Source organism: Ursus maritimus (assembly GCF_017311325.1).
Source record: "Ursus maritimus isolate PB19 chromosome X unlocalized genomic scaffold, ASM1731132v1 scaffold_X1, whole genome shotgun sequence".
Lineage (NCBI taxonomy): Eukaryota > Metazoa > Chordata > Mammalia > Carnivora > Ursidae > Ursus > Ursus maritimus.
The window spans coordinates 117,720,227-117,737,865 of record NW_024423319.1 but is presented as its reverse complement, the minus strand read 5'-3'; the positions used below and the strand labels follow the sequence as shown (position 1 = coordinate 117,737,865).

Genomic DNA, 17,639 nt, shown 5'->3' with positions numbered 1-17,639 from the left:
CTCTGTCATTTAGGTCACTTAGTTTGTGGTCCCTTGTTACGGCAGCCCTAGCAAATTACTACAGTGATAAACACTAAATTCTGCTCAGGGATCAGGGTTTCTTGACCTGGGCACTATTGACATTTGAGGCCAGATACGTCCACGTGGTGGGAGTCCATCCTGCACACTGCAGATGTACAAGCAGCCACGGCCTCTATCCATGCTGGGGACACGCCACGCAACCCAAACACACACACACACACACACACACACACTCTCTCTCTCTCTCTCTCTCTCTCCTTTTCACTGGAACTTGCACTACACCTGCTACTTTTTTTTAAAGAAGAAACAAGTTCTACAAATTCTAAGGAAGAGGAAAAAAAGTCTAGGTAAGTATCCATTTACAACTTTCCCAATTGCAAATAAAGCACAGGACTTTCAAAATTATGGAACCTTACAATCTATAAATGAAACCCAAGAGGGAAATCCCTCATCTTTACCTCTAGATGAGAAGGGCTACGCAGGAAGGTGAGCTTTAACTGGAGCCTTTATCAAACGAGGACAAAAGCCTGACGGGATGACCCATTGAAATGGGCATCATACACATAAACTCCTTGAGCCAGCCTTTGGAGGCACAGATGCAAAACAATCGTTTGGACCTTCAGCATCAGCCAACTTGAAGTGGGGCTATGCCGAAGTTGAAGGGCAAGGAAAGGTCAACTCTTCCCAGTTTGTCTATTTTTTTTAAAGATTTTATTTATTTATTCGACAGAGATAGAGACAGCCAGCGAGAGAGGGAACACAAGCAGGGGGAGTGGGAGAGGAAGAAGCAGGCTCCCAGCACAGGAGCCTGATGTGGGGCTCGATCCCATAACGCCAGGATCACGCCCTGAGCCGAAGGCAGACGCTTAACCGCTGTGCCACTCAGGCGCCCCCCAGTTTGTCTATTTTTACAGGTATAACTAAAGAAAAGAAACAAGAACCCCAACACAGTATGTTGGAACAGAAAAAAATGGAGTTATTGCATTGTAACTCCTTGAAAACTCTGCAGCACATTATATTAAATTCTCTTATATGTTATGTAGGTCACAAATCAAACTTTTAATTCGGGCTTGAGGACCGACAGGCTTCTTAAAATTCAATTAAAATGATACAAGCAGGTCCACATTATGACATGCTCCATTTAGAGACATGCATTTGGCAGGAAGACTTTTCTCTTTTTATCTTAAAATCGAGTTCAGGAAATGCTGGTTTAATTTTCTCTTTGCTTCAATATTTTATGAGTGCTTCCCAATGCACAGTCTCTGAAAGCACTCGATCACTGACATGGTGCTGTTTCAGATGACATGGAAGATTTTCTTTGCATGAATTCTACAGGTTGGAATTTTTATGCTGTTTTTTCTTTTGTGCCTAGAAAGAGAGTTGTAACGTACAAAAGTATGTTCCAAGTCTTTACATAAGCACATGTATATATGCTGAGACCTAATATGAGTAAAAGTGGTCCCCGGAGTTTAAGATTAGCGCGAGAAATAACTGTTCTTCATAATCATTGCAGAATTCCCATCTTCAAATAATGGGCTTTTTTTTTTAAAGGAATTTTTTTTTAAGATTGTATTTTGATTTATTTGACAGAGAGAGAGAGCACAAGCCGGGGGAGCAGCAGAGCAAGAGGGAGAAGCAGGCTCCCTACTGAGCAGGGAGCCCGATGTGGGGCTTGAACCCAGGACCCTGGGATCATGACCTGAGCCGAAGGCAGACGCTTCACTGACTGAGCCACCCAGGCGCCCCAAATAATGGACTTTCACTAACACAAGAACAAACACATTTTCCCAAAAGAAGACGCCTGCGTCCTTACATATGTAAATAAGTAGAGCACATTTACCATCTTCTCAAGGAAAGCACCCTCACATTTCCCCACGCTTTGTAGTTCCACATCGTCTCCGATCTATTTCTGTACCGAGACGCTAAAGCCTCAGAAAAAGACACTTCCAGAGCACGTTCACTTGTTCAGACCAAAGTAATAATTAACAGAAAATACCCTTCCTTGGTTTTGGTTGTTTCAGTATGCTATTGCTTTCCTCAAAGATTAATGTCCACGTTGTACTTGGGTTTTAAACCAAAGCACATATGTTCATAAATACGTGATAACTGAAATACCACAGACACCCCAAATGTCAATATATTCTTATGATCTTTTTATTCTAATGTAAGTGGCGCATTTTAGGACAAACAGGCTAGGCTAGCAGGTGACCTGTTTAAATGCTCATGAACACATTTTGTTGAGTGGCTGTAACTGTGCTTTGGTGCACCGGGTGCTGTTCGTATGCTTCTATTTCTGTAATGAGAAGATCAAACATACTGCACTGTTCATTGTCAGGCCCTCCTGGTGACTGTATCGACCACCACTAACCCCCAGGCTTGAGCAGACAAGTGTGCGGGGCTCATAATTGAAGAGCTCCATTTTCATCACAAAAAGGGCTTAGAGCGTGACAGTATCTCCTCATAAATTTGGAGATGCTCCATAAATAATTAATAACTCCTCTATAATAGCTCACAAATAATGAGCAGACCTTGACTACCAAGTTTAAATAGCAAGTCTGGAGGCTGCTGAATGCCGAACATCCATCACTGGGGTGTTTTAGCAATCGATCATCAAAAGGCAGTGTTAATCCAGTCAAGGGAACATTTTTTTTCGATAAAGAAAAGACCCCGTCCACCATGTTTACATTTTGGAAAACAAAAACACCTACATCCAGTCATCTTAAACATTCTGTCCCCAACCGAAAAAGGGCAGAAATGATCTTCTTGGCTTCTGAGATCGACTGCCACGTCAGTTTCCTAAGCACACCGGAGGCACGACGCATACACGCATCGCCTTTGCTATTATCTCTAGCGGTGTGGGTGTGTTTTTGGCTAGTGCCGCGCGCTATACCAGCAAACCAGTCGGCGTCTATCTCCCCTTGTCCCCAGCACCCAAATCCTTGGGCTTAACTTCCTCTCCACATTTGCAGATGGAGTTGCACCAGCAGTCCTTGGACACTTCGAAGTGAGGCATGCTGCCCAGGTGAGGCTTTTGTTCCCCAAGTGACATTCAGAAGTGGGATTCACTTTAGCTCACCAATTTCCCTCAGCATCTCAAGCAACGGCCAGGGCAAATCACAGGTGTGGTCCATTAATCCCAGCATCACAAAATAAACTACGGGGCGCCGGTAAATACAACCACCCGTTAGCACACTAAGGAAAAGTGACGGGAGCCATTTGTGAGAGGTGACGACGTGCCCTGAGTGATAACACTCTCGATCACACGATTCATTTTTTGTTTGCTCAACAACACGATGTGTGTTTTCCCTGAGAGGAAAGACTTCAGTATATATTTACTCAAAGCTCTTAATTTATACTTCCTTTCCTTTTAATTGGCGTCTTGTGATCTAAAATTAACCGGTGAGCATAGTATCTCACTATTAGAGCAAACTCTCGGCTGAGTTTGCCATAATTAGACCCGCTGTCGCCTGAAGTTGAACAGACATCTAGAGACCTGACTTATTTCTTCCCTGGTGCATTCTATCCATATTTAGAGAGTGATTTTTTAATTTGATGTAGAGTCATATTAATTATCATTCCCCGAGCTGGAGTTAGGTTAATAATTTCATGTTAAAAGTGAAGTTCAAACAGTCTCGCCTGTAACCTTACCGAAGAAAAAGTCTACACAAAAAGGAATTCCTTGGCGAAACCCGAGATGGTCAGAGCGCTGTAGCTCACCAATAAGCTGGATTTCATTCACACAAGAAATACAGGTCCCATGTCCTCTAAAATCCCACACTCGCTGTAGGCATTCCTCCCTCTATCCTTTTGTTTGTGCAAGTAACTGGATACAGGTACAATTCGGGTGACATTAGCTTTCCTTAATGAGTGAAGAAAATACATGCCCCCAAAATGCCCAAAGCCAGATTTTTATCTGCCATTCCTTCTTTCCTTCCCCCCCCACCCCCCCCTCTCTCTCTCCCCTGCAAGGACTGAAAATGATCCAGATTTTTCAAATTCGCCCTCACCTTGACAACGCTAAAATTACAAGCAGCAGTCAACTTTTACGAGATACCCTGATTGTGCAACATTTATAGGCTGCCAAAAAACATGCTAAAACTAATCAGATAACAAAGGTGAAGAGAAAACCTTCACCTGCCATGCAGCTAGCAGTGAATACACTTTTTATTTCCATGACATTTGCTGGCAGAAAGGGGTTGGCTTAAGGCGGATCGGACTAACCTTCAATTTGTCATAGCGCTCACTCAAAGCTGCCACCTGATGATCTCGGTGCCGCCCAACCAGTTTACACAAGGCACAGATTAACTGGTCATCGGTCACACAGTACATATTCACCTTCTCATCCTCGTGCTCCAGGCACATCAGCCCCCGGATGTGCGAGTCCGGAATTGGCTCAATCAGACGATGGCCTGTAAAGGGCTTCTTGTTTGGGTGAGTGGCTTTCAGGCACTCATCACAGTAGGACACTTCACAAGTGACACAGGTCTTCACAGCGTCCTGGGCAGGATCCTGGTCACAGAACTGGCAGAGGACTTTCTCGGCGGAGGTCATGGTGTTGGCGTCAAATGCCCGCTCCCGGCGGGTCTCGCTAGGGGAATTGGGCCCGCTCACGGATGCCTTCTGGAACCTGTCGATGATGTTCTGCAGGGTGACGTTGCGCTTGAGTCCGTCTAGACCTCGCTGGCTGAGCGTGATGACATGTCGGCAGGTGGGGCACTGGAAGGCGGTGATGGACTCCACGGACTCGTTGGTGGCGCAGTGTGACACCAGGATGCGGTGGGCGCAGTTGAAGCAGAGGCTGTGTGCACAGGGTAGCAGGAGAGGGTCCTCAAAGAGCTCCAGACAAATAGGGCAGGTCAGCTCCGACTCCAGTGTTTCCATCTTCAGGCAAAGCTCTCCTGGGTCATCAGCAAAATCCAAGGAAGCTGATCAGCTATCTGGAAACAGAACGTAAGATTTGATTAGGCGCGAGGGGGTCAGCCATGGGGAGCTGTCAGCTTTGAATGCGTCTCAGAATAATTCCAAACGCAGGTCATGGAAGGGTAAATGTGTGTACATTCCAAATAATTCTCTTTCTATTCACTGGGGGAATAAGGAGGGGAGAAACACCCTAAGCCAGCATACCAACTAACATTTTCTCAAAGTTCAAGTCACCAAAAGCAGAAAAAAAAATTTTTTTCTCAATTTTGTTTGTTAAAAAGGTCTTACTCCAGACTGGCAAGTTATTGAAACTGTAATTTCCATAATTTGTATCTAATCACAATAATCTTATTGTGTCACAGCCAAGTTTTACCCTGTGTGGAGAATTAAAATGTAGAAATGTTAATTAACGAACTAGAGTCTTTCCTAACTTTGAATTGATGAACTTACAGGTGAATGTTAATGCGTCTGAAGGACTTTTTACTCTACATACCACGGCAGGCTTCAGAGAAGCAGAAAGGCACTTCTTGTGGAAACGGGCATGAAATGTGCATGAAATCAAACGCATGACTTCAGCGGAAATGATAATGGTTAAATATGGGATGTCAGCTTCCAAAACATATTCCTGCGGAAAAACACTGACTTTCACAGAGATGATTTTGATCGAGGCAATGTTTTTTGGCATGTGTTCGTTCCTCTCCTGAATAATTCTATTGTTTAATGCAGCAGTGGGATGTGGGTGGGCAGAGCGAAGCAGAGAAAAATATCTGCGGGCCTTTTCAGTGGCTGCGGTGAGCCTGGGTACCAATGACTAATAACGATTTAGTTAATTAGGACAAGGATTTTCGTGGCTTCAGTATTCATTTGATAAGTTATTAACAGGGCTAACAGTGTGGGCAGCAGCGTAAAGTAGTCGCGTTACTCCGAGGAGGCTTGCGAGGGCTGCTGAGGGATCCTGCACAACCCTCCTGGCCAAGAGTCCCATCAAGGGCTTGTCCCTGCGGCCAGTGACAGGCCGGGCCGGCAGGGGGTCCAGCCTCACACCCAGAGTCCCGTTGGCCTCGGGCTCGATCTCCGCCAGCTTTGTTGCTCCCCGCCAGGCTGCCTTCGGGTGGCCCAGCTGCACGCTCCCTGTGCCACGAAGACGGGCCGCTGCTTTTGTGAACTCTTGCCTGCCTTCCCTTCAAAAAGGGCAGGGGAAAAGAATCCCACATAAACCCTGGTTCATTAACGGGGAAGAGGCCTCGCGCTCATTAGCAGGCCTGGGAACCAAGCCTCTTTGAACCTTATCCTTTTCAAGACCATTAGCAGACGTCTGCGGAACAGCGCCGGGCATATTAGATGCAGCCCAGTGCGGGCTGTGGGAGAATAGTGCGGCTCACCCAGGGGACGCCAGGTTTCAACCACCCTGGGGGTGGATCGCGGGGAGGTGGGGGGGTTCTCGGCTGACTTGATGGGAAGGCTTCACATCCACAGCTCCGTTTAGTGATTCCAACAATCGGCCTTTTTGCATTCACACCTCCATTTATTTACAAAACTCATGATTTCTAGAATGTGCTGCCCCTTTCTGAAATAGCATCCCTCAGAAATAGCATGTGGGGCCTTGGTTAAGCTAATGTTCATCTTGCCATCAACTGAACGGGAACTGATCATTAAAAGTGTCAAGTGTGTGCTGAGTTTGTTAAAAATTAAAGAGCCGCTGGCTTCATAGAAGCCTGGTATCTTAAGAGATCTTTAGCCATTCGCGAATATTAACTACACAAGAAAGAATAAGTGAGCAGCTGAGATTTGAAATGTGAAAGCTTGCTCATGTCTGCACAACCCGCAGTGGCAACCACTGGGCCGCTGTGGGGAGAAACCCACCGTCCCCGCTTGCTCCTAGCCACCCCTTCCGACAGATGGCTTGGACGAAATTGAAAGGGTTTACCTATTAATCATTATTTTGGTTCATTGTGGAAAAATAGAATTATCTCTAAATCGAGTTTCTTCTCTCTTCCCATCGGAAGAACGTAAATTAAAGGGAAACCATCGCCCTTTTGGTCTGCTTTGTTCTCAGGGGACACAAGAACGCCTACCGATAGATCTCAACACAGGGATGAACCCCAATTACGTCTGAAGAGCTGTGAGGATTCTATTTTCCTGCAGGTGCCAGGATTCCATCCCAGCATGGTGCAATCACAATTTCTAGAGGTGATTCCGCTGCCGACCCCAGTGGAAACGCTGACATGTGAGTCAAGAGACGTTAAGTGAGCTGGCTCGAGAAGCCAGAATCTGGCATCCTCAGCATCCCGGCTCTATGATCGTGGGCCAGCCAACATTACGCCTTACCTGGATTAGCACAATACCTTTCCGAACGGCTTCCTGCCTTCTACTCACTCTGGCCCCCACCTGCAATCTTTTACTCTGAAGCCAGAGATCCTGTTAAAACATGACTGAGCCTGCCTCTTCTCTGCTCTACCCTCCAGGGGCTTCCCATCTCACTCAGGGAGCAACTCAGCAGAATAACACCAGCCCCAGAAAACAGACTCAGACAGTGACCTCATTTCCTCCCACGCTAGCCCTTGTTCTGCTCTGGGCACACGGCCTCCCTGTGATGCCTGAAACAGGCCAAGCACGTCCCATCTCCCCCTCCCAAGGTCTTTGGAATCCACGTGACTCTCTGCCGCAGGGTCGCCTCTTTGTGAACCCGCGTGAAACCAACTCCCCTGCTACCAGCACGACCACCTACCCACCCATCACGGCGACGCTTCTCCCTCCGCCTCACTTTGTCTTTCTCCATAACTTTTGTCAGCCAACATATTCTAGTAGTTTCGTCGCTGAGCCATCATCACTCCCCGCTGCCCCACCAGTAGAAGGTAAGCTCCATGAGAGTGGAGACTTGGCTTGGCTCTTTGAGGGATGTCCTGCCAGTGCCTGGAACAGCGCCTTGCACACAGCGGGACTCAAACATGGGTTGAATGAGTTGGGAAACATACAGTTGTTGGGGTGAAGAACCCCAAAGAACACCACACCACTGCTGTCTCAACAGATTAGAACAGAGGTCAGCACACTTGCTCTATAGAGGGCCAGAGAGTAACCACTTTTGGCGCCGCGGGCCCCACGTGCTCTACGGCAGCTGCTCCTGCTCGAGGGCAGCGTGGTGGCACGCCAAAGCCGCCACACACAGTGCACGCACGAGCGAGTGCGGCTGGCCAACAAGATCGCATTTACGAGCACAGGGAGCAAGCTGCATTTGGCCTGGGGATCTTAGTTTGCTGACCCCCGGAGTAAGAAAATAGAGACACGTACATCCAGACAACAGAGAAGTGAGAATCCCTCCCCGAGAGATAGGACTAAGAGGCTGTGTGGGCAACAAGGGAACGGCGGTGGAGCGAGACGTCGACAAGCAGGTACAAGTTTCGAACGCTAACGGGAAATGATAGGCAATGGGATTTCACCCAGACATCAATGGAAAAAATGTGGAGTCGAGTGCTCACGGGCACTTCATGTAAGAATGATTTAATAGCAGCTGCTTAGAACGAGATCTTTTTCTTTTATTGCCATAGCGCTTGGCACGGTGCTGTGTGCAAGCGTCTACACTGTAAATGTTGGTTTAACTGTATTAAGTGATGACTAAATATCTGAATGTGCTGTGAGGTTCAGCCAATTTTCTGAATCTTGTGCCCATACGTTGCCAAAAGGGAAGGGGCTCTGGGTTCGATATCTACGGTGGATCACATTTTATCCTCCTTTGATGCAGACCTTGCCGTGCTATGTAATATTTTGGTTACATTACTCAACAATATGTTACTGGTAAGCATGCACGCCATTCCCCCACCCAAGAAAATTAGCATGGTTTATTGTTTAGTTTTTTGAGAAATGAAAATACCATTCATTCTTTCACCAACTATTGAAGCCCCTCTAGGTTCTTGGTGTTGGGACAAGTAGTTGTAACACTTGGCCCCTGCCTCAGTGATCTTATGGAGAGAGAAAACAACATAACAAAAGACATGTGCCAAAGACTGGGGGAGAAGAAGATGGGAAGCTTCCTAAAGGAGGCAACACGTGAGAAGGATTTTTGAAGATGAACAGGGGTTCATCAAACAGTTGTGTGTGTGTGTGGGGGGGGGTATTTGTGAAAAATGTTATCTTTTCCTTTTCTTAACTCCTGTAATTTAATGTCTAGGCCTCAAAAAAGAGAGAGAGACAGATTCTTAACCTTCACCACAATGGAAGGAAATCACACGTGCATATCATTGTCAGGAAATTCTATAGCTCAACATTTTTCTGAATGGGCTGATTGGTCCTCATTCAGAGGAGGATGTGGGTAATCATGGGAACCCCTTGCAACAAACTGGGAATGGCGTCAATTTGCAGATCACACCTCTGCTTGTCCATGGTTTGTGATCTAGAACAGGGCATGGAATAGAGTGAAAGGAGAGAGCTAGATGCAGGTGGCCAGACAGTCGAAGATGACACTCAGCTTGGCTATTTACTAGTTGCGTGGCCCTGGCAGAGTGTCCACAGATATTCCCTCCAGTTCCTTCCAGCACTCACTTCGAACAATCCCTAAGCAGGATAGTCCTTAGCCACAGGCTACACTTGAGCCCCGCTTCCTGGGATGCACTGGATGCAAGACATCTTTTCCAGAAACTTTCTTACAAATTCAAGACTTCTGAGGAAAACCGATAATGTCAATGTTGTCACACCTCTGCCTTCCTCCTGTCCCACCCTCTCTCATTCTGTATGTCACTGCAACTGTGCTCTTCTGGTTTTCCTCTAAGCACTGCTGACTTCTTCTGGCGAAGCAGAGCCTGGGTGTTTTCTAAGTGTCTGGTCATCAAAGAGGGTCAAAAGGTACAGACTTGCAGTTGCAAAAGAAATAAGTCCTGGGGATGTAATGTACAATGTGGTGGCTATAGTTAAATAATACAGTGTGTACAAATGTGGAGTCATGTTGCACACCTGAAACTAATGTAATGTTATATGTCAATTACACCTCAATTTAAAAAAAAGCCATCCAGGTTGTTCATTCGTTTCTCATACAGCGTCTCTGAGAAGGACTCCTAGGCTTGCCTCTCACAGGGCCATCTCTCTCCAGAATCACAGCTCGACACCGACAGTTCTCTGCTTCATTTACTGTAAATGCCTCAATTCAGAGTGTGCATCTCATGGGTTTCATCAGCTTCCCTCCCAAACCTGTCTGCCCTGCGAGCCTCTGGTGTCTCCTCATGGTGCTTCCGTTCTCCTGATCACTACAAGTCAGAAACTCGCCTCGCATTCGACTTCTCCCTCTCTGGGGAAGGCGGGATAGATGGCTTCTGAAGATGGCAGCATCCGAATCCCTGGAAGCTGTGACTAGTTTAGATTACAAGGCAAAGGGGAATGTGGGTAGCAGATGGAACTGAGGTTGCCACCACTGGCCTTAAAATGGGGAGATGAGTGCACTATCCACGTGGACTCGATGGAATCCCAATGGCCCTGACATGTGGAAATGAGAGGCAAAAGAGTAGGTCAGGTGATGAGATGCAGAAGACCTGATGACCATCGCTGGCTTTGAAGACGGAAGGGCCACGAGTCAGGGAATGTGAGCTGTTTCTAGAAGTTGCAAAAGGCAAACAGATTCTTCCCTAGAGCCTCCCGAAGGAACGCAGCCCTGCACAGACACTCTGCCCTCTAGTGTGGTTTAAGGCATCATGTCGCTGGTAATTTGTTCTGCCACCAATAGGAAGCCACACACACACTCTCCTTCCCCCAAATCCAAATCATTAGCCAAGACGTGTGAGGGTCAATCCCCAGTTCTTTGATTGGTTTCCTTCTCTCGGCTCTCACTGCTTCTGGGTTGATCCAGATGGGTTGATCCAGATCTTCTTTCCTGCATTCCTAGACTATTACCCCCCCCCCCACCACACACACAAACAAAAAACAAACCACCACCTCCAAATTTGATTCCTCACCTCCAATCTTTTTGTCCCTCAGTTTCATTTCTGCCACATGCTTTTGGCACCACGGCTTCTTCCTGTCACTTCTCTTAAAGGCCCACGCATTGAGCAGTTAGCTCCCTGCTGGCCAGAGCGTGAGTCCTGATGGATGCCTGAGCTCCTGTTTCAAAACACCTTGCCCAAGCGTCTCCAGACCTGCTTCTTCAACCTGATTCCCACGCACTCACCTCCCATCCCAGTGACCCAGGGGATGGGACCATTTGCTGCTCTTAGCAGCTGCCTTTGCCTTTCTTCCTAGCACAAATTTTTTTTCTCCTTTGTGAGATTTTTTTTTTTTTTAGTGTGTTTCACGTTTATTTTCTTGTTTTTGTTTTCTGGTTTTTTAAGCTGACAGCAGAACCTCCCAGAGGCCCACAGAACCCTGGCCATTGTTGTATTTGGAGATTTCATATTAAACAAAGAAGAACTGATTTAGAAGATGGCTATAGTGTGCCATGTCTTAAATGTTTACAATTAAAGTTTTTAGCTGAAAACCACAAAGTGGTGTAACTGTCATATTTACAAAATAACCAAAATATTCATTTAAAAATATTATTTTCTGGTACACAACAGAGCGATCAGTAATGCGATCCTGGTTTAAAGTTACATGATTCATCCCATTCTTTCAGTAGAGTTGGATCAGCTCCGGGACCGATACAGGCATGCACACGCGAGCACGGACACAAACACAAACACAAAAATCTCATACGGAAATTAACACTCATCGTCTAAATTTGAAGCCGATCGCGAATGGGTGACCGCCTGAGCCAAATGACCACCTACTCCTCGAAATCCCCCATGATAAATCTGGATGTCAGAGGCTCGTGCCTTTTGGGGTTAAGGAAAATTAATCAACAGAGAGATGGACAGCTGGTGGTGAGGCCTGCAGGGATGATCGGACCTTGGCACCCAGGTGATGGCTAAGGTGATTGGGCTGAACCAGCTGCCTGGACAGATGGCCCCTCACCCCCTCTGGGCTCCAGGTATCATCATCTTGAGGTAGCACCCATCCCAGGAGGAAGACTTTCCTGGAGGGAGAAGAGCTTTTTTTTTGTCCAAGGTGCAGGCTCTTCGGGGAAACGGACTGAAGGAGAAAGTCCCCAGTAAAAGAGGACGAACACCAGGACTTAGTGGAGATACAAGGTTTGGAACTGAGAAGGGAGATGGGGAGCTCAGGATGGATGTCCTTATGGATTACTGTTCTCAGCCAGCGAGATGGAAGTGAGGAGCATTCGTGGCTGTTGGATTCATCCTTTCTGCCCCCTCCTCTGAAGTGAGAGGCAAAACCATCGTCCGGGCAAGTCCATGCAAAGAAAACATTCAACCCCCTGCCTGTGCTGTCACAACCCTTGCCATCATCCTGCTCGCTAGCTCATGTTAGAATTTCACAACTTTATTCCTTGTAGTCTCCCCCGACTTCTGTCATGACACAGAGAAGACAACCTGCACCTTGAAGGAACACCCAGAAGCCCTGTGAAGACAACATGCATTGCAAGGTTTAATCCACGGCCAAAGTCAGTGAGCGGGCTTTCCAGGTCAAAATCCCAAGAATATGGATTTCCTACTCTTTCGCCCATATATGCAAGTGACCAAGAATTAGGAGTCTCGAGAGCAAGCGCATTCTATGGGCTCAATCACCCACTAGAATAAGGAGATACCTGATCGTCAGCATGTGTCATCCAGGAGTTTCTGAATTCCAAATTTCTCTTACCAGAGTTTTGACATTTTAATCATAAGGTAAACCTGTCTCTCAGCGCTTCCCTGCAGCTACTCTATGTCATGTCTGCAAACTCCACGAACAATGATCACTTTTCTGACGTGGAGTATATGAAAAAGAGCACGCATTCCAGCCACCAATAATTTTACTTTCAGTCCCTCACTTTGTACGGCTCTGAAAGCCATCACTCTGAGGGAAATTCATGAGTCACTAGACCAAGGAATAAACCTGGATACCAACACTGGGTGGCCGGCGGTCAACCAGGTGGCTCGCAGCCACTGCCTGGATGATCCCCGAGGCACTTCCTCCCGTTTTTTTTCTACATATCCTCTGGGGTATGGAAACTAAGCTTGATGTTAAATTTACCAAAACAGAACCGAGACGACAAACACACTACCAAAACTGTACAAATCTTACACGAAATCACATAAAACCGGTTTGGGGGTGGGGGCGGAGAGAAAGCCCTCAAAAGTGTTGTGACTGACAAACAGCTTCCCAAATTCTATGACTAAATTTTCTTTAAAGAGTCCTACATTTCAGAACCATGACCAAGTCAATTTCCTATCCCTTCTTATTGCCATTTGGATTTTTCCCTGCGACTATCCCTGCTATAGAACCACAGGTGGGATTATTTTGTTAAGGATCGTGGAATGATGTTTTTATCTTAGATCAGAAGAAACCCGGACTTTCAGAGGACTCAAAACTTTGGAACTGTTAACCTCTGGAAATTAACCGCAGCTCGTGAGGCAGAAACAATAGAAACTGGGTGCTATACTCAAGACGAATTCACCACAAATAGAGTATTTTAAATAACACAATACGAGCACTCAGTGTCTGCCTATTTGGTCATGGTTTAGTATTTAGCTTTGAGTTATAAAAACCACAGAATAAACACCCTACCCAAAAGCTGCTTTACCGATTAGCACCCTGGCTGATTTGAGACCCAGGTGAGTCAGTAAATGCACAGTAAAACAGGGCCGTGACGCGATGCAGAGGGGAGAGGGAGATCCAATTGAATTTAATGGCATTCTGAAAGACTGGAAATTAATACCACAACAGAGGCTACTTCCTACTCCAAATTATGGCAGAGAGCAGTCAAAATGCAAAGTGGCTCTTAAAGCAACAGTACAAATAACACACTAGCAGCAACAGGTGGAAAAAAAAAGTGATCTGTAACATTCTATAGGTAATGCCTCTGAAATAGCGCTGTGGTTAACCTCCGACTGTCAGCACACTTAAATTCATTCCCTTTATCAGTGACGGATGACTAAGAATTTCTGCCAACCAAATTGTAAGGGACCAGAGGGACTGACTGGGAAAAAAAAAGTGACAAGCAGATAAGCACCCAGGCACTAGCCTCAAGTTTTAAAGTAACTAATTAATACAAAAGATGTTTTTAATAACTTGCCACTTCGACTTTATCCTGAGGAATGCTTAGGTTAAAATGTTTCACCAAAACCAAAAGTGAGAAACAGGGAAGACTTTTAATTTCACCAAACCCCCACCTGGTGGAATTCATGCAAATTGAATTAAACTGTTCATAAACCTTCTCTATACTTCCACATCTGTCCATAACGTGCTCAGTTTTTTAGTAATTGGATCTCTAGGATAGTCTTTAAAATAATCACATACTCTCTTGACCATGCAACCTGATTAATAATGAATGAACATTCCTGAAAAGAATCACTTGGAAGCACAGAAGATGTCTTTGGGGATATGAAGGCTTTAATGATAAAAATTAAGGAGAAATGGGAGCTAGGTCACACTGTCTGGTTATTTTAATTGAAACCTAGTCTTCCAAATTTACTTAACAGAATGCTTAAATACACCTTCTGGAGTTCATTTATATAAGCAGACAAGAAAAAAGGACACCAATGACAACGCAAAAGAGCAATCCTGATTTCTCCAGCACCAACTGCCCCGATCCCGCTCTGTCTTAAAGGTAAAGAAACCCCCTCCACAGTCTCACAAATGCAATTTGTCCTACTGAAAGACTGACAAATAGGTTAAAAACAGGAAATCGCAATCTGTCCTTACTAGTTCTCTTAGCATCTCTCCAGATTCTTACAAAGAGATCACCTCAAATACCCACCAATGGACTGCACCCTAGTTCTTGTTGAAGAAACATCGCCGTAGGCAGAGGATGGGGACCCACGAAATGACAGACAGGCCACCGAGACCAGATGGTGGGTGGCAGGCAGTGCTGGAGCGGTCCTGTGTGTCTGTGAGAGCGTCAACAGTGAAACACAACAGGAAAATCGACGCGACAATTCCAGGAAGGCCAGCTCCACCTCATCCACCCCGCCAGGGTTGCTGAGCTGAAGAATCAAAACTCCCTCTTGCTTTCCAACTGCCTTTTCCACAGACCCCGGCAGGGCTTCCCTATGCCCTCGCCCACTCAACGTTCAACTCAAGCCAAACGAAAAGGCAGCTAGGGGCAGATTAATACCCACTGCCTGGTCCCAAAAAAATGATGACTTGGCACTGGGCTCTGTACCCCCCTTGCTCCCGGGGACCAGTAGCGGGTCAGTGTCCTGCAGCTGAGTGCAGGATGCCAGCTTTCCATGCTGCCAAGAGGAGCGTCCTGTCCGGCTCCCAGGGTCAGCAACGGGCGCTCGCCTCCCTTGCATTTCAGTCCTTTTGGCGGCCTCCGAAGCACATGATCACATTATGTTCTGGATGCCGGGTTGTTGTTTGTTTGTTTTTTTAAAAATAGTATACTGGTTATTTTGTGTCTATCTTCTGAATGAAACGATAATACCTGGAAGGAGTTTTTTAAAAACATTACATCAAGAAGAATGATCTCTTGTACAGACACAATAAAGTGGTTATTTTTTTCTTCCAAAAATAGAGATCTAAATCGCAATCTATCATCCTGATAAACAAATGAAAATGTATGTGTATGAAATACATACATATGCCTATACCCACGAAGCAATACATATATACACATACATATATGCACATATTATGCATGCATATAACATATCACATAGACATATGGTTATATATACGTATAATGCCTACACATACACACAAGAGCAGATCTGTGACGGGTGTCTCAGATTTCAGTTTCCAGAATGGCAAAGAAAGAGTGAATTGAGAATGGAAAGTAATCTTTTAAAAACTGACTGTCTGTCTAAAGGAAGAAGAGGAAGTAGTCTTCCCAAAAGCGCAAAAAAAAAAAAAAAAGGCCTACCCTGCAGTTCTTTCAAGGATGTTGCTTATCACCACGCAAGACAAGAAACTGCAACTAAAGTAAATCATCAGGAAAGTGTAAAAAAACCAAACCAAGCCAAAACAAAAAAACAGGCTGATTGCAAACCTGCACGATTCATGTGCAAACCCAGACATCTGGTCTCCACCAAAGGTGTGCAAGAACTTCTTGCGAAAGGTCGAGCAGGAGGCAAGGACCGCCTCCTCCTGTTGCCTGGCTCGAACATCACGACGCCTATTTTCATGCCATTGCAACACCTCACGATAAACCCAAGCACGCTTCACATGTTTGGACATTAAAATGCAAACATATACTCTCTTAGCTTATGTCTGTACGAATCATAATTTCCTTTGTCTGTTAACAATAAACAAAGGGATTACTCAATTCCACATACACACGACTTCCCAAAGAAGTCCTATCTACAGAAAAGACACAGGTCCATCAAACAGAATCTGAAAGAACTTTTCATCGTGAGATTTGAAAGCATTGCTTTTGTTAAGCAACATTAAAATTGTCAAAATTTCTGCGGGAAATGGCTAACTTGTCCGTATTTTGGCGCTGTGGTGGAAAATTAGCCTGTCTAGAGTCGAAACATCAGAAAACAAACACATACTCCACTCCTCAAAAACAAAAGAGAAGGATAAACAACCACCTTTATAATCTTCTATAGAGCCTAATCTGACAACCTCTACAGGTGATTTCCTACCATCAGAGGATCTCAGACATTTCAAGTCTTTTATAGTTGATACGAAGAAAGAAAACATCCAGTGTTAAAGGCAAATGGAACCTATTTTACATTCAACTGAAAATGACTGATGTTTCCCCGGTCTGTGCTGTACCCAGTGTCAGGCAAGAATTTGGTGCTGAAGGCAGTGACAGGAGACTCGAAAGAGGAGGAAGAGAGCGAGTACTTGTCACACCTAGTCTCCTGACAGAAGTCTAAATCGCCTCTCCTGGAGAGTGGGCCGCCATTATGGTGATGGTGGAAATGGAAGCCACCGGTGAGTCCGGTGAAACCACCCGCAGATGAAAAGCACTTGAACACCGCCTTCCCTGAATGCTCCTGCAAGTGTTTCTAGTTCGACAGGCATTTCTATACCCATTCATAGTACTACTCTATGTTTATATAAAATCCTATATATGTCTACAATGGAACTGACCTTTGTGGTCCTATATAAATATGTATGCGTATATATGTACACACACACGCATCCATATACAAAAGCACCTTTGCAAAATTACTTGGGACACTTGATGGAATTCACTCTTCACAAACCCCTCAGTTACCACATCCCTCCTGCAAACGTTCCTTCCTCTGCACAAAATGGAAACCTATACATAATTTAGATATAACCCCCCCCCAAATGCCTATTCTTATCTGAAAAGGGTTACCCGGAAAAGAGGAAAATGACATAAGACATCTAGTCTCTGAAGGACAGACCGGTTGAGCCGGATTGTTGCAAGCAGATTCCACCTGGAAAAATGCTTGCCAACTGGGAAAACTTTTTCTTACTTCATTCATACAATACTCCTCTAGGAGGCCGAGAAAGTGCACACTCTCTCCTTCCCACTTATTATCGACCAGGAGAAAAATGCATCAATAAATAATAGTTGCTGATGGTGGCCAGTATGGCATTCCACCATTGTTCCCTAAACACCGAAAAGCTGACGTTCCATGGCACGCACAACTACTCCGGTCCCATGACTCACTGAAGTAATGACAATGTCACATAGTAACTGATTCCTATTGTATGGACAGATCGGGAAATTCTCTCAAAAATGATGGCCCCTTTCCTCAAAGGAA

The 17,639-nt window shown here is 45.5% G+C and overlaps 1 protein-coding gene across 4 annotated transcripts in view; it reads right to left on the bottom strand.

The window, feature by feature from the left end:
- The window catches only part of MID1 (midline 1), a 581,834-nt gene that overhangs the window by 98,281 nt on the left and 465,914 nt on the right, over positions 1-17,639 (bottom strand). For all 4 annotated transcript variants that reach the window (XM_040634579.1, XM_040634592.1, XM_040634586.1 and 1 more), the window contains one exon: positions 4,243-4,958. In XM_040634579.1, the coding sequence (XP_040490513.1) occupies positions 4,243-4,902 (660 nt within the window). In that variant the 5' untranslated portion in view covers positions 4,903-4,958. The remainder of the gene's footprint in view (positions 1-4,242; positions 4,959-17,639) is intronic.